The following is a 24,198-nucleotide window of genomic DNA, read 5'->3' on the forward strand; positions in this document are numbered from 1 at the left end:
GTGTGTTTTAAATGGAATTTCTGAGCTTATTGCACCACTTCACAAGTATGAAGCTGCCCCAGAGCCTGTCTTGTGCAGGAGGTAATGTTATCGTTCGCTTTAACTGAGCAAGCCTGAGTCCTAGGCTGCACTAGATATTAACGACACCATACCCCCTTCTCGCCAGCTTCTACTTGTCCACCTTTCTACTTATATAGTATGAAATGAAGGGCCATCAGCATATTGGCACTAAATGGTTCAGTCCGACACCAGTGAAGTCTGTAGGCTAGATCATGCCTTTGGGTGATGCTGCTGTTACCCATTAGTAATTACACCTGTGGCTACTGGGGTCTGATTTTTAGAGGAGGTGGTTTCAGATGGAATACAGTAACTGGGTGTGGCTAGGTTTTGATGGAATTTCGTCACAGAAACAGTTTTCTCATGTGAATGAGGGAGTGTTAGATAGAATACGGTAAGGGGACCTGAGCGTAAGGAGGTCTTATATGGCGTATGGTAAAGGAAATCCGAGATTTCCCCTCCTATGAGGAGGATCCTATCTAGGTGGTATCTCTATGGTACCGGATATTCCAGGGCTAACCAGGTAGGTCTACCCTGCTTCTCTATGGTGGAAGCGCCTTTGCCTGGGGGCTGCTGCGGTTGTGCGCTTGCGTGAGCCGGGCTGCCCCAGGCCGCCGTCCGATGCGGTGAGCGGAGCCAGCGGTAGCTGCGGCTCCCGGTGTGAAGAGCAGCGCGCGCCCGCCCGCCCGCCCGCCCCCCTCGGTCCGCTGCGCCGGGGGGGCTCGTGCGCCCCCGTCACCCACAGCTGCGCCACTGGCATCCCGGGGGCTGCGGGGCGGCAAATGGTTGGGCCGGACGATGCCGGAGCTCAGGGCAGCGCAGCCTTGTTTCCCGCGGGCCGGCAGGATGAGGCGACGGAGGAGGAGGAGGCGGCGGCGGAGGAGGAGGACGGGGAGCGGGATGGGAGCCGGAGCCTGAGCGGCGGCTCGGGGCAGGAGCTGCTGCTGCAGCGGTACCTGGCCGGGAAGGTCGGCCCCACGGCGCCTGCGGGGCTGGGCTGCAAGTGCTGCCCGGAGAGACCCCCCAACGGGGCCGCCTGTGTCCTGGGCCCCCACGGGAGAATGACCAACGGGGACGCCGGCTTTCTGCTGCAGCCGGAGGAGCCGCCCGCTTGGGCCTTGCGGACCGAGCCGGGGCCCGAGGAGGAGGAAGCAGCGAGACTGCCCAATGGGGGTTTTCCTCATTTCCCCCCGGCTCCGGCTGGGGATCGGGGAGGCGGCGCGGGCCGGGCGAGCCTGCCGGCGGGGGCCGCCCTCGAAGAGCCTCTGAGGAGTTGCTGCTTGGGGCCCGATCCGGAGGGTGGCGCGGCAGTCGGTAGCCCCCCGCCGCTGGCCCTCAGCGGAGCTGGGACCAGAAGCCCGACAGAAGCCGCCGCCGGCGTTCGGACTCCCCGGGACTGTAGCGACGGGGCTGTTGCGGCGGGAGGTCTGTTCCCGGCGCCTGTGGGCTTCATAGACGTTAACCTGAATTCCCGCAACACCTACGAAGTGAGCCGGCGCCGAAGCGCCCCGGAGCACCAGGCGCACGGGGGGACGCCGGCCACCTCCCCGGCCCCTCCCCAGGAGCCGACGGACAAAACCAAGAGAATCGCCATCCCTGGCAGCAGCAGCGGCATCGCCGACTTCATTACAAGGTGAGATTCCCCCTCCCCCGGAGCCCTATGTTACTGGGGCGGGAGCAATACTGACCCTCCTGGCTGGGGAAGGGGAAGGAAAGGACACTGCCCTGGTGCCTGGGAGAGCAGGAACAGCAGTGAGCTGATGGTGGGTGGAATAAACTTCAAAAATAGCGTTAGTCTGTGCAGAAGTCTTCCCAAGGTGACCCGATGCTCTGCTGTCCTACCTGTTTAACTAAGGCTCCCCGAAACTAGCTCTGGGAACTGTGATCTGGTCTCTCCTCCCTCCCCCCTCCAAAAACAAAAAAACAACCCTACCTCACTCATCTTTTAAGCATAAAGACCAATGGTCAACAGTAATTTTCAGTAACACTGATCATGTTAGGTTTCAGAGTAGTAGCCATGTTAGTCTGTATCCACAAAAAGAAAAGGAGGACTTGTGGTACCTTAAAGACTAACAAATTTATTTGAGCATAAGCTTTTGTGAGCTACAGCTCACTTCATCGGACGCAACATGTTAGTATTAACTTCCAGCAATGGTAGGATTGTGTGCAGAACTTAAGTATCTCCTATCCCTGCCAGTAGGGTGACCAGATGTCCTGTTTTTATAGGGACAGTCACAATATTGGGGTGGGGTGGGGGAGCTTTTTCTTACATAGGTGCCTATTACCCCACATAGGTGCCTATTAACCTCTCCTGATTTTTTTCACCCTTGCTATCTGGTCACCCTACCTGCCAGCCAGAGGGAGGCTGTGCACTTGGGAGGGAATTTAAGAAGACTGAGCCCTCCTCTTAACTGACATATGTTTGTAGTGTAAAGTACCTTGCTGGGGGATGTGGAAAATCCAGACCCCTGGGCAACATAGTTACACTGACCTGGTGGACAAAGCTACCCCCTCCGGGAGAGGTGGAGTACCTGCACTGGTGGGAGAAAGCTCTCTCATTAACATAGGTAATGTTTTCACTAAGTGTTACAGTAGCTGATGCAATGCTGTAAGTATAGACAAGCTCTTTAAGACAGTTTTAGAACTCCAGTCCGTGAGTTTGTTGACTTCAAAGCTGAAGACTGCATCACATGTGAAGGTAGTTACAGCAGCAGCATGATCCATGTTAACCTAATAGCCACAGGTCTCTGGAGAATATTTGGTATTAAAATAAACTTTTCTGGGTTGGAGAATTACTGTCAAAATATATGACTGTTATAGTTTTCTGCTCCTCAGTAACTTTCAATCAAAGCGCTATGAGACTTAATTGATAATATGATAAAGAAACAGCGGTTTTTCATCCATAAGCAGAGCTTGGAAAATTGTACAAGCCACCAACTAGCTTGAATGCTAAGCTTGTTTGGAGTAAATTTGAAGGAAAGATCTTTGAAAGGCAGAGCTGTGTAATTCTGGGGTCTCTCCTGTATAATGTGGGGTTAATGTGCCTCAATGGACACAGCATATCCTGTGATAGATCATGATTGTTTACCTACACACTCTCTCTCTTCTCTATGTTGTTCTTTCCCTATATTGTCTTCGTTCTCTTCTTCCCTCTCCCTGCCTCCTTCGTATATACTTATACCTGAGACTTATTTTGGAGAAAAGATAAATATAATCTCTCACATCCAGTTAACTAATACAATCTTCTCACGCACAAGGTTTGGAAATCTTACAAGAAATCAGATAGAGTAAACCCACTAGCCGAAGACTGATACGAAAGATGAGTTTCACTCTGCAGAGACAATGCCCAAGTGAGAAGCACTTTCCCTTGCTGCAGCTGCTGGGAAAGGGGAAGGTGCTTGGATTCCTACTGGATGCTATCACTGGATTCTGCTTTGGAGTTATCTTCAAGCTAGTAACTGTCTGATAAATTTGGAGTTTGTCATCCTTTCTAAAGAGCCTCCTGACTGCTTTGAGGATGGATTGAGGGAGGCGTCTACCAGTCTCTTGTCTACTGCAATGGGAGTGTGTGGTGTTTCTGCTCTGTCCCTTTTTTGCTTTTGTCATTTTTTGTCTCCAGTACTCTATGCTCCCCTGCCTCATTTTTTGAGTACTCCAGATGAATAACTCCAGTTCTTGCTGTTTGTTGCTTTCCAGAGTAGTAGCCAAGTAACACTGAGTAGTCTTCTGGGAAACCATGAAGACTGACCAGGCTAAATCCAGGTCTGTGCTACAAACTTCCGTCAGTATACTGATGTCAGGTGTGGGGAAGATGACTTTTATTCCTCCCAGTACTACTTTTCTGGGAAACCATCCTGATATAGATGCAGTTATATACTGGCATAAGTTTTTTTTTGCCATTACAGCTTATTTTACTCGGGGAACCTGTACTAAGCTATACTGGCAAAAACATTATTTTCCTGATACGAGCTGCATCTACTCTACGAGAGTTTGCTGGTATAGCTATACTGGCAAACCTTTTCTAGTGTAGACCTAAGTTTCCATTTTGCTGCAGTTTGGAGAAGCACTACTAAAGGCATTGGAGTGGTTTGCCTACAGACTTTCTGAGAGGACAACACAACAATAATTTTAGAACTTGCCCACATGAAGCAGCAATTTGCACTGTGGGGGTGTGATTTCTAAAGTGTACTAACTGGTCTGGGCAGACCCTGATGCTGTGCGGTAAAAGTTTCCTAGTGTGCTTTTAATGTAGTGCTCAAACACCACTATGTTAGAGTACATTAGGGAACTTTTAGCTTGTACCAGGAGGGTCTGCGCAGACCAGTTAATGTGCTTTAGAAATCAGACCCCTTGCTGCTCTGTGTAAGACAAGCCCATATGCTCCTTTTGCGTGTTGTAGGTTATCTTTGCAACTTTAAGGGCTAGAAGTCCCTCCCCCCACACCCCCGCTTTTTTTATAAAGCATTTAAATGTTGCAGAAGTTGATAATTTTTGTTTTAAGAGGCGCAGGTCTGGAACTGTTAAAGTTGCCTTATGCGTGAATCCTCAATAGTGACAATGGGGTCTCTTGTGACTCTTGTGAATAGATCATTGTATTACCATGAACACAAAGTCATAATGATGCTGGTACCAAACCTTTAAGTTGCTGTACGTGGAAACAATCCCAATTATGCATGCCTTGATTTCCCACTGAAGGTGCTTTTTATAGAAGGGAAAATCACTTCTCTGTTCTGTTCTTCCTCTGTAGTTTTGTGTTAAAACTCTGATTCTTTCATTTTCTTTCTTTACCCTGATTATGCCATCTTCTGTTATATTTAAAATTAGTTTTAAAACATAGCTGCTTTTTTTGTTTTTTGGTAGAAGGCATTTAAATGCAAAAGAGGCAGCTGACCATACTAATAGGCCAGAAATAAGTGTTTCCTCCAGGCTTTTTGGTAAACATTCAATAAAGAAGGCATGCTAGAACTGAAACTGCCTTGTAAGTGTGACTACTTTTCTGTTTGTTACAGCTGAACACAACTCTGTGCTTAATCACAGAATCACTTCCTTACTTTCAATAGTCAGAACCTAGACTGTCACAAATTGACTTAAACCGAACCCTTAAATATCAAACCTAATGCCCATATGAGGGAGAAATTTAATCTGATGATTGTTAGGCTTGAAACCAGAGTCCCAACCTGTTCCAAGTACTGTCAAATCTATTTGATATAGTGCTAAATTTTGTCTTGAAAATAAGTTTTCACCATCTTTCTTGTTCTATATTTCCATTTTTTCCACAGCATGCGGTGTGGGCCTCCTGTAGGACAGCCATAGTAATTGTGGGGTTTGTTAGGGCTGATGATCAGTGGGGCAGGGAAAATTGCATGTCCCCAGATCCACCTGCCTCCACCTTGAAAGTGTGTGTCTGATGCTATGGCCAAAGCTTCTTGAAAGCTACCTGCCTTCTCTTAGACCTTGTCTACTCAACAGGCACTGTACTGCTATATAGTTACATCTGTATAATCCTGTAGTGTAGATGCAGTGTACAGTGACAAAAGGGCTGTTTCCATTGCTGTAGGAACACCTCCTCCCCAAGCAATGGTAGTTAGGTTGATGGAAACACTCTTATGTTGACCTAGTTGTCTCTGCACTGGCAGTTGAGTTGGCATAACTGCAGTGCTTGGTGTGGATTTTTCCTACCCCTTGGTGACACAGTTATATTGACTTAAATTTAAGTGTAGACTGAGCCTTAATGTACCTAGATCTGGCAGTAGCTCTTGTGGTACATAATTATAATCTGAGGCCTGATCTATGCTTTAAATTTAGGTTGATATAGCTGTGTTGCTCAGGGGTGTGAAGAATCTGCACCACTGAGAGACTACAGTTTTCTGACCCTCACTGTAGACCCCAAGTTGTAGCTAGGTTGCTAGAAGAATGTTTCTGTCAACCTAGCTACCATTGCTGGGAGAAGTGGCAACAGAAAAACCCCTTCCATTAGTGTAGGCTGTGTCTACGCTGTTGGGTTATGCCAGCATAGGTATGGCACTGTAGCTATGCTGGTAGAGTTCCCATAGTGCAGATATGGCCTGAGACAGGAGCCTACTAGCCCAAGTGTGTGTCTTGTCTCATTGTTCAGATCATTTTTGAGCTAGAGCAGGGGTTCCGCTAGCATTGCAGCATGAAGCCTCCCAGTGAGTAGGGAAAACTGAAGGGGAATGAAAACAAGCAGTGCTTCTGCTTCCCCCCCCTCCCCCGCCCCCCCCAAAAAAGGCAAAGAATGAACTGTAAAAGGGCAAGAGAAGGAAACTGTTGGAGATCAGGCAGCAGTAACTGTACCAGGGCTCCAGCAAGAAGGTTGGGAACCAATGTTTTGTGATGGCTTTTCTAGGATATATAGTTGCAAAACTTTTTAAAAAGTTCTATAATGCAAGAACATGCATCTGTTGTGCACATGGCTATTATTCCTTTCCCAAGAACAATATTATAGCCACCTGACAATTGTTGGTAAGATACTTGATTGCCATTTTATTCTCAAGTTTACAGCTTAACAACTGTGAAATGTTTTTTGTCCTGCGTCTTTTCATTTTTTTCCTCAATCTTTACATTGCTGCTCTTTTGAATAGCATGTTTAATGTTAATTTTGCAGAAGTAAAATAAATCTAATGGAACGTGGTTCAGTTTCTTGTTCCCAAAATTCACCTTCATGAAGAGTTGTCCTTGCTGGTGTAAACTGAATGGTTTGGTTTTTAATAAACAGTTACTATGGCAGTTACATAAAAATAGAACAAGACACACTGTAAGTATTTTTTGTGACTGGTTCATAAGCAGTCTTGTGAACTTCATCTGCCAACTACTGGTGGGTCACCAGAGGTAGTGGCAATTTCCTCTTCTTCCTCCCCCCCCCCAACTCCCTCAAACCAAAGAATAACACTTCCCCACTTCCATTTCCCCACAGCCCCCTCCCCCCAAACCTTCTGCAGTTATTACTGGAATAAAACAGTGCTGGGGAGTCATTGTTGTACCTGCAAAGAAAAAACTTTAAAGTAGTGTTTTCTTGAGTGGGGTATCGGATGGTGCCAGGCTAGTTTGGGTGGGGACACAGGGCAGAGACGGGGATCACTAGTGGAAAAGTCACCTGAGCCCACATGTCCTTTACTCTGTTGTAAACGTGTTCCTCTGGCTCAAGCAGCAGGCTGTACCTCAAAAGCTGATTATCTTCCCATCTTGCTCCTACTGTTGATCTTAATAAGCAGGTGGGGAACTACAAAGAGGTCAGTTGTCAGAAAAATAATATGTAGGTGATCTAAACACTACTGCTAGTTTTTTTAATTATGCTTCATTTTTAGCTTCTGCTCATTCTAGTTCCTTTGCAGCTTCAGCTGTCTGTTTAGAAATTTTTAATGTAACAGTTGCGCTTACATTTGTCTGCATCTCAAATATTGATTTATGAACAACAAAGCCATTCTCATACCTACCTGTCCACTTAAATTACAAATATTTGACCTGAATTCCAATTGTCTGGAGAATCAAGGTAAAAAGCTGCTGGACGCAAATTTTGTTGCAGTGATCATTGTAGTTAACTTCAAATAACATTTCACCCCTGGAGTATAGCTGGGCTAAAACTGTGCAAACAAGACAAAAAAGCATGCTTATTTTAAAGTTGCAATCAAAAATAATGTGAAGGCTTTTTTGGCATACGTAATGTACAGTATAAGCAGAACATCAACTTATTCTGCCATTATTTCTTGGCCCTTCTGTCTAGTTCTAACAGACTTATGTGAACAAGTTACTAGAATTGCATTAATACACTTACTCCAGCCACTTTGTAGCTCAAAGAAGAAAAACTGTAAAAAATCGAAAAACTACTTTTAAAAGTCTGTTACTTTATTTTTTTAGGCGTTTTTTGCCTTTACTTTTGGTGACGTGTTCTGTCAGTATTTTGAGTTTTTTAATAGTGCCTTTTTCATCTGTTTTCTTCCCATCTGATCACCATGTGTTTCTGTCAAATCATTAAACATTAACGTAGTTATGCAGTTGCTGTATAGTATCTCCATATTTAAGTCTGCAGCCAGAACTGTGTTGTACACATGTGTGAATGATGAGGATATTTGATTTATCTTCCTTCCCTTTATTTTTCTTTTCTGTCCTTATTAAATTCTTAGCATTTTTAACCCTACTGTTTTTTGTTATACATGATTGAGTTTAAGGTTACAACATATTCCAATACTCTATCAACAAACTAGTATTTGTAGGGCTGGTCTGTACTAGGCATACTTGTCATTAAGAGCTTGGTTCAAACTGATAAAACACTATCTACCCCAGGGATCTCAAAGTCTAATCACCACAAGGGCCACATGAGGACTAGTACATTGACCTGAGGGCTGCATCACTGACACCCCCTGACCCCACCTCCACTCCGCTCCTGCCCCCTCCCTCCTGGAAAGTGCTAAGTGCCACTAAACAGCTGTTTGGCGGTGGGAAGCGCCTGGAGGTAGGCAGAGGAGCAGGGACATGGCAACCTGGGGGGAGGGGGGGCGGGGATGGGAACTTGGCGGCCCGCAGGAAATAACCCCACAGGCCACATGCAGGCTGCGTGTTTGAGACCTCTGATCTACCCATAGGTGCTTATAACACTTTTCATTAGTTCTAAGTGTTACAACTGTAGTAACTTTGAGGGGCTTATCTACACAATGTTACTGTGCATTAGCTATGGTATAAATTCCAGTGTGCTCTACATGTGTTGCTCGCTAACTGCCCATGTGGCCCCTGTTAGCATGCACTAAAAATTCCATAGAAGCACAGAAAAGAACTGTTAGTGCATGCCAGCAGAGCCCATATGGGCAGTTGAAGTGCGACATGCTGGTATGCACTAGAAATTACACTCCAGCTGGTGTACTCTAATGCACTGTGTTGACAAACCCTGAGCAGGTTATAGCTGGTTCAGTTTTCATGACTTCAGTACTGATGTAGACTAGCAACTTGAGTGCTACAGCCATTTTGGTTCAGTTATTCATCCTAGTGTAATATCACAATCCTTCTGTCTGTGAGGCAAACCTGCAGCCAAACCAGGGCTGCTCTCTCAGCCACCCCACCAACAGGGGCTGTTATGTGCAGAAACTCAATAGGTGCCCCTCCAACAGAGCTGTCGTGAGTCACCGCTCAGGCATTGTGCAACAACCCAGCTACACTAACTTACCATTCACAAAGAGCCTGCAGGGTCTCAGCCTTTAGGCATGTGACAGCAGCCTATCTCTCAGTAGAGCCTGGGTCAGATGACCCCCCAGGCTCAGGTATTTCCCCAACACAACAGCACTACTGGCCAGGAACCCTCACACTGCAGTGCAGCAGATCAGACTCTACTCCCAGCCTGCTTCTGCTCCTCTTCCTGCCTCAGCCTTGCCTGAGCCCTGTTCCAGTCTTGTCCTTGCCTTACTCTGACCTTGCTCCAGCCTTGCCTCCACTTCCTGACCTCCTTGGACTCTAACCACCTGGCTTTGACCTCTGGCCTGCACTTGGACTCCAGCTACAGTACTATTCTGGCTTGTCTGTAGACTCTGATTTTGGTTCTGATCCCTGGCCTGTCCCCAGATCTACGTTCCAGTGCTGTCCTCTGTTCAGTCCCGACCCTACGTCAGGCTTTGCCCTCCACTCTGACTACTAGGCCTGACGACCAGGAGGCAGGGCCTGACACTGCATCCTTCAGTGACTTCTGAGACTCATTCTACCACCAGGCAACTCTTCCCCTACCAGTTCATCTAGGTTCGAGGCAAGTCTGACAGCACTGAATCTTTGCTTAACTGGATGTCTAACTAAAAATTGCTTCGTTCAGTAAGATCCAAGAATTAAGTGTGCACCATATGCAAGACATGCTGTTCTGTTGATGGAATTTTTGTTGATTTCTTGGAGGGGAGGGGAGGACAACAAAACACACCAACCAACTTAAGGAATTTTATACAAAATTTTCTGTAACTTACACTTGACCTGCAAAGGGAGGGGAAAAATTGTTTGGCTTCATGTTATTTCGTGATGTATAAAGAAGACTTCAGTATTTAAGAATGTTGCCATTTCTGTTTAACATTAGAAATACAGGTCTCTTACATCCTAAAAGACCGTGGATAAGCAAGAGAACTAGTGAAACTGGTGGCTCAAGAAATGACAGCTGACCAGTTGAAAGGGAAAATTAAATTTTAGTTTTTGGTATACATAACATCTGTTTCTAATGATGATGTTCAATGAGAATTTTCCAAAGAGGAGGACTTGAGCTGGAGATTCATCAGTCAACGTCTGTTAATTAAGGAGTGGATTCATAATAAAAATCGGAGATGCTCTCTCCCTCCTTCCCAGTTTTGCTGGATAACTTTATGGGAAGACCAGACATGATGTTCCTAATATTTCTCAGGTCAGAAATATGTAAGAAAAATTGTGGAGAGGAAGAGAAGAGAGGCAGTATAGTCAGGTCATCTTTATATATCATAAAGAAGAAGAGGGCACAAACTCCCTTTAAAATACTTTTTGCAGTCTGTCTTTAAGGCAGCAAAGTGGAACACTTCAGATGTGGGGAAAGCTAAGATTGTTTTCACATACACCTTGTAAATCTTCTTGGCTGTATACATTATTATAATTATTAATAGCTACTTGCATAGCTAGCTGCACTGGTTGAATGTAGTACAGCAAACGAACCAAAGGCTTGTAATGAAATGTAGTAAATTTACTGTGATAGTTTAAAAAATCCCAAGCAAACCCAAAATCTACTGTTATCCAGAATGAGGACCACAGATGTAAGATAGGTCTCTTTTGTACCCTTTCTTAATTCACTGCACACCATTCCATATGTGTACTTAATTATGGAGGGCGTTGTATGTAAATAATGTGATTACGTAGTTAGATTAGTGTAAGGAAGATAGTGGATTTACTCAAAATTGCCGAAGAGCAAATTTAGGCCTTCCGTGTACAGGTTTAACAATGTGTAATGGATAAGGCACAGGTCCATTCATTGTATATTGACAATAAAAAATAAATTGTGGCTGCCTCATTGACTGCACCAGCCTGTTGATTGACCGAGGCAGGGATTCTCCAGAAATATATGATTAAACCTTACCTTTCCTTTCCTGACTCCTGCATCTGTAATGTAAATTTAGCTATCTATATGGAATGTATCTTGTTATAGCTTTCTCTTCTGATTATCCTTAATCTCTGAAACTGTAAGGTTTGACAGCTTTTCAAGAAACAACTGGAAAGATAACCATTCCCAGTTTTCTTTCTATATGCCTATTTCAATTAGTACCTCCTTTTCTAAGCAATTTTATAGTACACTGGATTCCTTTGATGAAGAACGTGGTGGTTTGGGAAATAACTGTTGAATTGTATTAATGTGGGCAAGGCTGGAATAGTTTTATTCTGATTGGTCTAAATTTAAAATCTTGTTTCTGTATAGTGATGGGAAATCTGTGTACTCAGACATGAAGTCTCACTTTGCAAACTGAGTAGCAAAAAATATTTGAAAATATGCTGTATACATCTAGATTAGTCATTCTTCCAGTTTGCTGGGACGTATATCTTAACTTTTCTACTTAAAATATGTTAATGGCAATCATTATTGTGCTTAGCTTTTTTTTTTTCATCCCTTTTGTGTCAAACATCTCGTTATGAACCACAGCTCCACTAGTTTGGTAACACAGAGAAAAATAATTTCCTTATTCTGTTTTCTCCGTTTTTAAAATTAAAGATAGTAACTAAATCATGAACCGGAAACTTACCTTTTGTGAAGTTTTTGGATTTATTATTTTCACTGGACTCAACGTAAACATGGATTGGACATCTTGTTCTGAGTTGGTCTTAAAGTGCACTGATTTTTCAAATGTCTTATCTGAGTATGTTACACAGAGGTCAGTGTTGACTGTATATCTTTTAAAATAGCTATTATAAAGATTGAAGTCAGTTACTTATTCCTAGATTTAAAGTATATTTAGGCTATTAAAGTATGCAATTACTGTATGTAATTCCTAATGCTTCTCTCTTTGTGTATGAGACTTGAGTGTACTGTTAGAGTTACAGAATGCTAGAAAAGTAGGGCTGGAAGGAACCTCGAAGTCTTCTAGTCCATCCCCCTGTTCTGAGGCAGGACCAAGTAAACCTAGATCACACCTGTCAGGTGTATCTTCAGGCTGTTCTGAAAAACCTGCAATGATGGGGATGCCACAGCCTGTTTTGGAAGCCTATTCCAGAGCTTAGCTACCTGTATAATTAGAAACCTTTCCCTAACATCTAAAAGAAATATCCCTTGCTGCAGACTAAGCCCAGTATTTTGTGTCCTACCCTCAATGGACATGAAGAACGTGCCCCCCCCCCCCTTACTCATCTTTTCTCGGACTAAACATGCACAGTTTTTTAACCTGTCCTCATAGGTCAGGTTTTCTAAATCTTTTAGAAATCATTTTTGTTGCTCTTCTCTGGACTCCCTCCAATTTAGCTAGATCTTTCCTAAGGTATGGTGCCCAGAACTGGATATATTAATATATCCCATCATGCACTCTCTCCAATCCTTCATATGATTAGTAATTTGAGGAAGTATATGGGGTTGAACATGTATAAGCAACAAAATAACTCTTGGATTACGGCACATAATACAGATCTGCAATACTTGACAGGCAATGATATTCCGATCCCTGATCCAAAGCTTGATTTCTGCACAAAATACAATCCAAGGACACACCCTCTGCCCCGTGCAAATTGATTCATAACTTTAATTTTTTTTGTTTTTGTTTTAAGACCTTGAAACCTTTCTGTTAACCTGGAAGGCTAGTAGATGGTTATCTGGAAGATCTTATTTCTTTTTAGTGATTCATTATTTATAGATTATGTTGAGTCACATTTGGTATGCTTAATAAATTGTTTTAACAGTGAGACTCCCCTCTTAAAAATATGTTGTTAACTTCAGCCACATTCAAATATTGTTACTTTTACTTTACTATTTTTTCCTATAACCCATTATCATAATTCCTTGTGTGAGACAACAAGGATGTAATAGAATTTTTTCTCAACATGCTGTATTTTTTAATTTTTATTTCATTTTAAGCTGTTGTGTTGCTCCGAATAATAACTCTTTGTACTGGGCTCTTAAAAAACTGCAAACTCTTGTGAGGCTGTGAAGGAAAATGAGAGAGAAATTGCAGGCCTGCATGACCTGAAGTTGTCTTATTGGATGTGTGGGGTTGGAAGGGAGGGTGTGTGTGTGCGTGTGCGCGCACTTACATGGAAGGCACAGTTGAAGTGTACTCTACTACACTTTCAAAATGAAGTAGAATTTAAGGAACCAGATGATTCAAAACTTGGAGCTTACTTTGTCTGGAAGTAGTATAACATTAGGGGAAACTCCTATCCCCTAATAAGCCACAGTCTGACTCTGCATATCCTGGAAATATTAGCAACTGTGTAAATGACTGAGTACTGCAAGCTAGGCAAAAACAAATCTGCATAAAATAGGGCATGCTTTAGTCTTGATAAATGGATCCTTATCTGACTCAAGTTGTATTTTTATCTTGTATATTTTGAAACAGTTTTTGGGAGTAAAAGTATACAGTTCATGCATTTTGACATCTGGTGTTACAAAATATACAAACACAAAATAAAATGGATATAAAGATACAAAATGGTATAATTAGATCGTATCCTCATCTGTTTGAGTTATGGTACTTACTAGATGAGGATTTCTCAAATCTTAACCGCAGTTGAATTTCTGCCACATATAATGTATTAACTTTTTGTGTGTAAACATACAAAATTAGTTGTCCATAGTTGTTCAGACAAGGAAAATTGACTGCTCTTTTAGTAATTCTTGTTTTCAACACGTAGATGTATTAGAAATAAGTATACTTAAACTAGCACTGCAAAGCAGTGATCCATTTCAAAATTTTATCTTAATTTTAAAATGCTCTGAACATTGCTCAGTCAGCTAGAAACTTTACAAGCTTATTTTGAAATCAACCATGAGAACTTCCTCATTTAAGATCCAAGGTACATGCTTCAGAATTTAGCAGAGTGGAGCAACCTAAATGATCGTGATTCAGATCACTTTCTTTAAATCGTTGATGTACATCAAGTTGAAGCCTTCTAAAACTAGTTTCAAAACTTGATGCTTTAGATTAAAATTAGGCCTGTCGATTAATCTCAGTTAACTCACACGATTAACTCAAAAATAACTGTGATTTAAAAAAATTAATCGCACTGTTAAACAATAGAATACCAATTGAAATGTATTAAATATTTGTGGATGTTTTCTCCATTTTCAACTATATTGATTTCAGTTACAACGCAATACAAAGTGTACCGTGCTTACTTTATATTTTTGATTACAAATATTTGCATTGTAAAAATGATAAAAGAAATAGTATTTTTCAATTCACCTCATACAAGTACTGTAGTGAAATCTTTATCATGAAAGTGCAACTTACAAAAAATTCTACATGTGTACGTTACAGAACTGCACTCAAAAACAAAACCAGTGCAAAACTTTAGAGCCTACAAATCCACTCAGTCCTACTTCTCGGTCAGCCAATTGCTAAGACAAACAAGTTTGTTTACATTTATGGGAAATATTGCTGCCCACTTCTTATTTACGTCACCAGAAAGTGAGAACAGTTGTTTGCATGGGACTTTTGTAGCCGGCATTGCAAGGTATTTACGTGCCAGTTATGCTAAACATTCATATGCCCCTTCGTTCTTTGGCCACCATTCCAGACGACATGCTTCCATGCTGATGATGCTTATTAAAAAAAAAATGCGTTAATTAAATTTGTGACTGAACTCATTGTGGGGAGAATTGTATGTCTCCAGCTCTATTTTACCCACATTTTGCCATATATTTCATGTTATAGTAGTCTCGGATGATGACTCAGCACATGTTCATTTCAAGAACACTTTCCTTGCAGATTTGACAAAACACAAAGAAGCTACCAGTGTGAGATTTCTAAAGATAACTACAGCACTCAACCCCAAGTTTAAGAATCTGAAGTGCCTTCCAAAATCTGATTGGGACGAGGTGTGGAGCATGCTTTCAAAAGTCTGAGAAGAGCAACACTCTGTTGCGGAAACCTCAGAACCCAAACCACCAAAAAAGAAAATCCAGCATCTGACTCAGCATCCAACTGGTGGCATCTGACTCAGATGATGAAAATAAACATGCGTCTGTCTGCTGTGCTTTGGATTGTTATTGAGCAGAGCCCGTTACCAGTATGGACGCATGCCCTCTGGAATGGTGGTTGAAGCATGAAGGGACATATGACACTCTAGCGCATCTGACATGTAAATACCTTGTGATGTTGGTTACAACAGTGCCATGAGAACACCTGTTCTCACTTTCAGGTGACATAGTGAACAAGAAGTGGGCAGCATTATCTCCTGCAAATGTAAACAAACTTCTTTGTCTGAGTGATTGGCTGAACAAGAAATAGGACTGAGTGGACTTGTAGGCTTTAAAGTTTTGCATTGTTTTGTTTTTTGAATGTAGTGTTTTTTGTACATAATTCTATATTTGTAAGTTCAACTTTCATGATAAAGAGATTGCGCTACAGTACTTGTTAGATGAATTGAAAAATACAATTGTTTTTTACAGTGCAAATATTTGTAATAAATATAAAGTTAGCATTGTACACTTTGTATTCTGGGTTGTAATTTAAATCAGTATATTTGAAAATGTAGAAAACATCCAAAAATACTTAAATGGTATTCTATTATTAACAGTGCAAATAATCACGATTAATTTTTTTAATCTCTTGGCAGCCCTAATTAAAATATATAATGAACTAAATTATAATTGCCTTTTAAAATGCTACTACTAATAGGGTATCTTATTGGAACTTACAAAGCTGCTCTAAGCAAAAACAATATATTTGAAAATTAAGGTCCTGTTCCTGCATACACATATGCAGGTACGTAATTATGAATGAGAGTCAATAGGACCATTCATCTGAGTAAAGTTACTCATGCACAAAGTGTTAGGAGCATGAATGGCTAAAATTGTATTTTTTATAAACTTTTCTGACACATTTTTGTTCAAAACAAAATTGCTTCATTGTTAATAGCAAAGTTTTTAGATTTTTAAATATGCTAGAAGTTGTGAATTTCTTCTTTGACTATTTTGCTCCCAAGTGATGTAGGAATATAGGTGCCATTGATCTCCAGTCGCAGACCCTAATGGATTATAGCTCCAATCAAAGCAATTCTGCTTTTGTGACTTGTGGAACTTCAACATACTGGAAATTGGTGTGGGTTGCAAATATAGGTTATATACTTTCCAGTTTTATGTTTGAATTTTGTGGTGGTCCCATAGAAATGATGTTAACGAAGGTCTGTACAACTGTTTCAGCAGATGAGCATTTTAAGTATGAAGTCTCTTAGAAAAGTCTCTCCTAATAATTAGAATTTCAAATTTTACGAAGTATTTAAAGAAGCCACTACAAAATGTCCACTTTCCCAATTTAAGATTATAAAATGTGAAGAAAGCAAACAACTAATATGTAAATCTGACTTAATTTAAATCATGATGTGAAATTTTAAAATCCAGTTCGAAAAGAGAGATTTTATCCACCTTGGAACTTAATGGATTCTGCAGGTCAGCAGAGTGTTCACCTGTGGAGTTGCACAGGGCTCTGTTTTCTTAGCATGTTCATGAAGCTGGGAAGGGTGTATGTGCGGTAATCAGTCTCAGCTATCAGTAACATATAGATGAAACTTAGCTCTATATATTCTTTACCTTTTTGTTTTACATCCAGCCCAGAGCTCATGAAGGCATGGATCACAATGGCCAAAACCTCTGACAGGATGGAGTTCAGTCTCCTAACCTTTCTCTGGTGTAAGAAGTCTGCCACTGACTTGATCTGTGGACACATTCACTTAGTAGAGGATGCTGTGATGATGATACAAGCATTTCACTCTTTTTAATTGCATCGTCTCTAGCCTGTATAGGTTAAGCTTCAGCTAGCTGTCCCTTTCATCTCTGTCAGATGTTGGGATGGTTAATTTAAAGAAAATGACTAAGAAGTGATTTGTTACTATACCTGCCTTTTGCTACCCCTAGCCAATTCTAGTAGCTTCAAAATCACATTTTTCTTGCCAGTTTCCTTTGTTTAAGTTTGGAAGACTGACTCAAACAGGAGAAACTGACTAAGATGCTATCCTGTGCAAAAAGTAAAACTGAAAACTTCCTTGGAGGTACTTTTTAACAATAGTATGTAAACTGTTTCCATACAGAAATTTAAGTTGACTGTATTGTTTTAATATATTTATTCTGGAAAAAGGGGATGAAAAATGAGGTGGCAAAATCTGAAGATGACTTAATTTTAGATTAGTGAGGGCTAAATAGGATTTTGAGGAACTTCACAAGGATCTAGCAAAGCTAGGTGATAGGGCAACAGTGGCAGATGAAATTCAGTGTAGGCAAATGCAAGGTAATTTACGGTGGAAGGAATGAATAAAACTACTTGCGCATTACTGGGAACAATGTTCTGTTCAACCTGCTAACACATGTGAAAACTATATAAACTGTCTTGTCTTCGCTAAGAGTTTACCTCCGTTAGTTACACATGCTAGCTAACATGAGGTAAGAGCACATATTTTATCTTAATATGGATGTATTCTAAGAGAATCTAAGTTGGAACAGAACTGAACCTATAAAGTGTGTGTGTAAAAAGCCTATCTAACTTAGCTTGTGATGAAGTATAAGGTAGAGACTAAATGTGTGTAGACAGTTAGTTGTTTTATAATCCTATAATCGCTGAAATTTTGTTCCAACTACTAAATAAAAATACTTTGGTTTAAGAAGATTGTTGGTCAGTATTGCTGTTCATAAGTTCCTAAAGAGAACATCAAACCGGTACCCAAATAGAGATGGGCCTGCACTGGAATAAGCAATTACAAATCTACACCTACATCTCAGGCTGAACAGAAATTGCATCTGGAGATAGACGATGGCAAGAGGCTTAATATCTGAGAAGGGAGCACTCTGAGGTGTAGTTAGCCCCATAACATCGCTATAGATGTAGCAGTAGAAGTGGCGTGTGAGAAGGGATTTGAAAAAGCAGAAGTTAGTAGATGCATGGAGTAATTTAAGGAGGCTATTCATTACATAAATGTTTCTATGCCACCTTTTTTATGGGAGAAGTAGGAAAAGAGGGTAGTCAAGACTGGTGTCATTGCAGAGTGTGAGGAGGGTGTGATGCACTGAATTGAGTTTTCTCCCTTGGGGCGTTCAGGTAGGGTGACCAGATGTCCCGATTTTTATAGGGACAGTCCTGATTTTTGGGTCTTTCTCACATAGGCACCTATTACCCCCACCCCACCTCCTGTCCCAATTTTTGACACTTGCTATATGGTCAGCCTAAGTTCAGGGGAGGAGGACATCTAGGGTAATCAATATACCCTGAGTCAGAGTGGACTGATTTTAAATCTGTGATTTTTAAGTCACCAATTTTAATCATGATTTAAATGAGCACATCAGAACAGAAAATATTATATTGGCTTCCAAAAATAGTGAATCTTACTTATACTTCAAGCTGGTTCATAATAGATGAAACAGTTAAATTAACTGCTACTCAGTACTGACAGATTAAAAAATTCTAGCGTTGAATCTACCCTGGTGATTTGAAATTTGAGTATTTACTGACCAGATATATTTCTAAGGAAAAACTGAAATACACTAAACATGTACAATTTACTTTTATGTTGTATAGTCTAACTTCAATGCTGCATTTGAAATTGGTATTCAAAAGGCAAACAGAGGCTATTGCATGAGTTAAATACCTCAAAGTTATGAACCCCTCAGGAGTGGAGATGGTTTGCAACTCTGAAATGTTCATAACTTTTGAAAAAAATGTTATGGTTCTTTTAAAAATTTACAACTGAACATTGACTCAGTACAGCTTTGAAACTTTACTATGCAGAAGGAAAATGCTGCTTTCCCTATATATTTTAGCAGTTTAGGTTTAACACAGTACTAAACTGTGTTGTGTTTTGTTTTTTAAATCTCTGCTACTGCCTGATTGCATACTTCCGGTTCCAAATGAGATGTGTTGTTGGCTGATCAGTTCATAACTCTGGTGTTTGTAACTCTGAGGTTCTACTATATGGCTTTCTTGTTAACACACTATAACTTCATTGTAGTAAAGAATATCTAAAGCAAGGTAGACTTGTGTCATACGGGGAAGTGGGGATGTTTGTAGACCATGGGGGATTCAATTTTGAAATACCTGTCTATAGAAATGAAATATTGGGGAAAATCTTTGATCGCAAAGGGCTGTTCACACCTATTGTATAAATAACGCTGCTGTTTGACTTTCTTCTTAAAATTCGAAGGTTTTTAGGGACCCATAAAAGGAATTTTATTTGACTTGGTGGTAAAATATTAACAGTTGTTGGAGTCTTGTCTGTATTACAGCTTCTGCTGGTGCTAACAGTGATGCAGCTGAGCTGGTGGGTAGCGTCAGTGGTATTCCCTAGCATACATGAGGGCCAAGTGATTCCCAGCAACCAGCAAAGTCCCTGACCTAAAATCTGTTTCTCTATTTCCCAAACCATCCACAAAGCTGTATGTTCTTGCATACCTACTTCTGGAAAATCTGGCTCACCATTGTGCTCAATTTCAGCTACTACTATATAGCTAAGGGACAGCACTGTAATAGTGATACTTACTATATTTTTTTTGACAGTTCAGTCAGTTACGGGAAATGAACAAAACTGGTCAATGTCAATATAGGAGATCTGTATGTCCGATTTCTAGTCTCTCGAAGGTATCCACAGTACATGGAAGAGTTTCGGAAGTCCTTTGGGAGATGTCTTTCTTGTCTCCAACAGATTGGATACAACTTCATGTGAAGATCCTGCACTAGAAGGATTTTTTTTTTAAGTAGACATTTTTGGCTGTGATTCTCTTAAATTACAAGTGAGATGATCGCTGCTTTGAGACACTTCCAACTGAATGTAAACTGCAATACAAATCAGGCATGAGGGCGGGAACAACTATGAGAATAAATGAAAAATACTTTAGGAGATATTTGAAAGAGATGCTGTTGCCTACAAAGAGAGAATGTTGGAGACCATGTGAAAAAGGTATGAAGTAATGAGCAGCAGGAGGAAATAAGGTCACACAAAGGAGAGAGAATTAAGTAGAGAATAAATCATTAGAAAATCTTGAGTGTGGGGAATAAAAACTAACCTGTAAAATAAGTGGAGCAATGCAGAACTTTGAGGATGTGGCCAAAGAGCTGGAACTCGATGTGAAAAGAGAAGAGATTGTAGTGAGATGTCATGTTGTACTCCTGCAAGTTTCATAACCTGGTGCTACTGTTACATTTTCCAACACCTACATCAGGGCAGGCTATGTAAAATGGTAATCTGTGGAACTAGTGTGTATATATATTCAGGAGGAAATGTTTTAATACACTTATCTCCGCCTTGTAAACAATCCAGAGCACTGTGGAAGGTACCTCATTCTTGTAATTAATTCACAGCACTGAGCAGAATGTCAAAACTTTTGCTACTACATCACAAACAAGCAGAATTTCTAATCTTCCTCTCAGGGTGGACATATTCATTGATTAATAATATCACTCACATGATTCTCAACTGTTCAAAGAAAAGGGAGAAACTAGATCCTTCTGCAGGAACACCTTTTCTAAGCTCAGCAAAAGGGTCAGTTGAACAGTGTAGGTTTTTCCCCTTCTGTGTCTGGTGCAAGTTTTCTGTTTCTGGTTTGTCTTTCAGGCTTACTTACCATGCATATTTTGGTTTTGTTAAAACTTCATCTGCCACTAACTTTGTAATTTAGTTACTAACATGGCCAGCTCTAAACATAGTTAAAACTCTGGGAGCAGTGCCTGGCTAAATGTTTCTCTCTTACCAGAACCCTATGCTGGCACGTAGCTGTCCTCTTGTCAGTGGTTCACCACACTTGTTTTTGGCATTTAACCAAGACATCCTGTGACCAGTTTGGCTTGTCCATCTTTCTTTTAATGTTTGTGATGCCCCACATGCTGCTCTGTATGATGACCTCCACATGATATGTCCCCTGCTGGAGAACGCTGGAGTAGCTTCTGCTGATTTTTCAGAGTGCACCGTGATACAAACAAGGTTAGATAGTGTGGGTACAGGTGCACAAACATGGTTGTGATACAGAAAAGATGCTGTTTGGACACGCACTATACAGGGTTTCTTGTTAATGATTAATGCAATAGTTTAAAATGCAATTTTATAACAGATTAGAAAGTTAATAGGTGGAGCGTCTTAAGTAGAAGACAGACGTGGTTGTAGTTTTTCACAAGTAGAATGCAGATACTTGTATTTCTATCAGGGCAAATTGTAAAGGATATTTTCAGGACACTAATATAAATTCAGTCAAGCTGGTAAGGAAATGTATCCAACTAAAAATAAGCAAAACCCATGGATAAAACTAAACAAAATTCTTATTCAAAGGTACACACGTTATGAAAGTCCCACTCGTACTGTTAAATTTGGCAAGTTTCAGTTAAAGGTTTTCTAGCTAGCTGTACACTCCAAAAAAAGTGTCTTCTAAAGAGCCAGTCAGAAATCATTGCACAAAGTAACCATATAAAGTCAATAAGCTGTTAAAAATGCTAGTATTTTATACAGAGAACTAGTGTTGTGCTGTACATTTGGAGGCCAGCACATAAGTGGCTTGAGAAACTGAACCAAGGAACTGGGAAAGCTGGTTTACTTTCCACCCTGAAACAGGTTAGGTGAACACTGATTTGAAAAAAATCTAAATGTTGGGAGTTATACAATGTAAATCTATGAAAATTTGTGCAGAGCGCCTACATGCCACTGGCCCTGTAATCATTCTAAACAGCAACTGATCTGAGGCTAGAAATGGTTGCAGGCATACCTCTGATCAAATGTGCCCTAAGATGACCTTGTTAGTTACTCCTTAGAAGGCTTAGAACTTCCATTCAGACACATCTGTCCATTTAGACTTAATTGTTTTATACACTGGCTGATGAAGGAAACCTTATTTAAAGCCACACACGCATTCCTAGGTTTTCTAATCCATGTCACAAAAGTTGGAATGGCCTTTAACAACGTTTGTGGACAAGTGTCTTATCAAAGGGACATGAAAGGCTGGAGAAAATATGGCATACAGTACTGAGAAGTGCTGATCCTACATTTTGCTGGGATAAAGGGTGAGTCAACACAACCATCTTAAATTTAGGGGAGGGAGGTTTGTTTCGTAGTGGAAGAAGTAATTGTCATCTGGAATAAAACTTCAGAGCGAAGAATTTAAGATTTTTACGAAGAAGTAATTCAAGGTGTCTTACTGTGCAGCAGAGCAACTTCTCTAACAGTAAGTAATAAGAGATGGCAATCAAAACTGAAATTGTTGCTACTATAGAACAGCAGCTTCCTTCTGCCTGCCTATAACTTCTGAATAGTTGAATATCAGGAAAGACCATTTTGTTTGGGGTACGATATCCGAGCCTTTTAAATTGTGCTTTGAAGATAACTTGTTAAAGATGGACCGTAGCAAATCTTATCACATTACTACTTCAGAATTTTTTCCAAATTGGAAACTATTAAATAAAAAGGTTAACTAACATAGCTAAACTTCAATAGCAGAACTGTTCCACAACATTGGTATTTTCTATTTTTCTCATTAAATGTTACTGTTGTGCTGTGAAAGGTACAGTCTGTGCAATAGTTACTGTTGCTGTTTGAACCTTAACTCTTGCTTTTCTTGCTTCTATTGACAGGGCTATGTCAACAGTAGATGTCCCTCAGTTTGGACTACTGAGGGGTGTATAGCCGTGTGCACCAAAGTGCTGCATTGTAACTCCCCTTGTGTGGATACTGCAGGCACAAACTAAAAGGCTCCTAATTTGCATTAATGCAGACTAGGAACCTGTTTGTTTGCATCTGCAAGATCCGGGTGGGGAGGAATGACAATGCAACACTTTGGTGCACACTGCTATGTATGCCCTAGCAGTCTAAACTGTGGGGCAGTGTAGATAAGCCCTAAACTACGTTGACTGTGCTGACTTAATGTTGCATTAATGATGCTGTTTCATTTTCATGTGTGTCAAGGTTCCTCCCCCACTCTGAACTCTAGGGTACAGATGTGGGGACCTGCATGAAAAACCTCCTAAGCTTATCTTTACCAGCTTAGGTCAAAACTTCCCCAAGGTAACAAATATTACCCCCGTTATCCTTGGAATGGCCGCTACCACCACCAAACTAATACTGGTTACTGGGGAAGAGCTGTTTGGACGCGTCCTTCCCCCCAAAATACTTCCCAAAACCTTGCACCCCACTTCCTGGACAAGGTTTGGTAAAAAGCCTCACCAATTTGCCTAGGTGACTACAGACCCAGACCCTTGGATCTTAAGAACAATGAACAATCCTCCCAACACTTGCACTCCCCCTTTCCTGGGAAATGTTGGATAAAAAGCCTCACCAATTTGCATAGGTGACCACAGACCCAAACCCTTGGATCTGAGAACAATGAAAAAGCATTCAGTGTTTTACAAGAAGACTTTTAATAAAAAATAGAAGTAAATAGAAATAAAGAAATCCCCCCTGTAAAATCAGGATGGTATATATCTTACAGGGTAATTAGATTCAAAAACATAGAGAACCCCTCTAGGCAAAACCTTAAGTTACAAAAAAGATACACAGACAGAAATAGTTATTCTATTCAGCACAATTCTTTTCTCAGCCATTTAAAGAAATCATAATCTAACACATACCTAGCTAGATTACTTACTAAAAGTTCTAAGACTCCATTCCTGTTCTGTCCCCGGCCAAGACGACTACAGACAGACACACAAAACCTTTGTTTCTCTCCCTCCTCCCAGCTTTTGAAAGTATCTTGTCTCCTCATTGGTCATTTTGGTCAGGTGCCAGCGAGGTTACCTTTAGCTTCTTAACCCTTTACAGGTGAGAGGAGCTTTCCCCTGGCCAGGAGGGATTTCAAAGGGGTTTACCCTTCCCTTTATATTTATGACACGCCCCCCAAATCTCAGCTAGGGTGAAACACTGGCTGGGATTTCTTCCTGGAGCTCTAGGAAAACAGAGTTAATAAGACACATGCATCTCTAAATATACTACCAAGTACATAAAGACTAACAATATTTTCCACATCTCAAGGACGATTTTAACCAG

General features: G+C 41.0%; 1 protein-coding gene across 2 annotated transcripts in view; it reads left to right on the forward strand.

Moving 5' to 3' along the window:
- The first annotated feature begins 615 nt into the window (after positions 1-615).
- Positions 616-24,198, forward strand: part of TBC1D12 (TBC1 domain family member 12) — a 100,392-nt gene continuing 76,809 nt past the window's right edge. Inside the window, exon 1 of one of the 2 annotated variants that reach the window (XM_084634848.1) lies at positions 616-1,690. In XM_084634848.1, coding sequence (XP_084490974.1) covers positions 840-1,690 — 851 coding nt within the window. In that variant the 5' untranslated portion in view covers positions 616-839. The remainder of the gene's footprint in view (positions 1,691-24,198) is intronic. The other variant, XM_084634849.1, reaches the window with a different exon arrangement.

The sequence above is a fragment of the Lepidochelys olivacea genome (genome assembly GCF_965140295.1).
Source record: "Lepidochelys olivacea isolate rLepOli2 genome assembly, chromosome: 7".
NCBI classification, from domain to species: domain Eukaryota; kingdom Metazoa; phylum Chordata; order Testudines; family Cheloniidae; genus Lepidochelys; species Lepidochelys olivacea.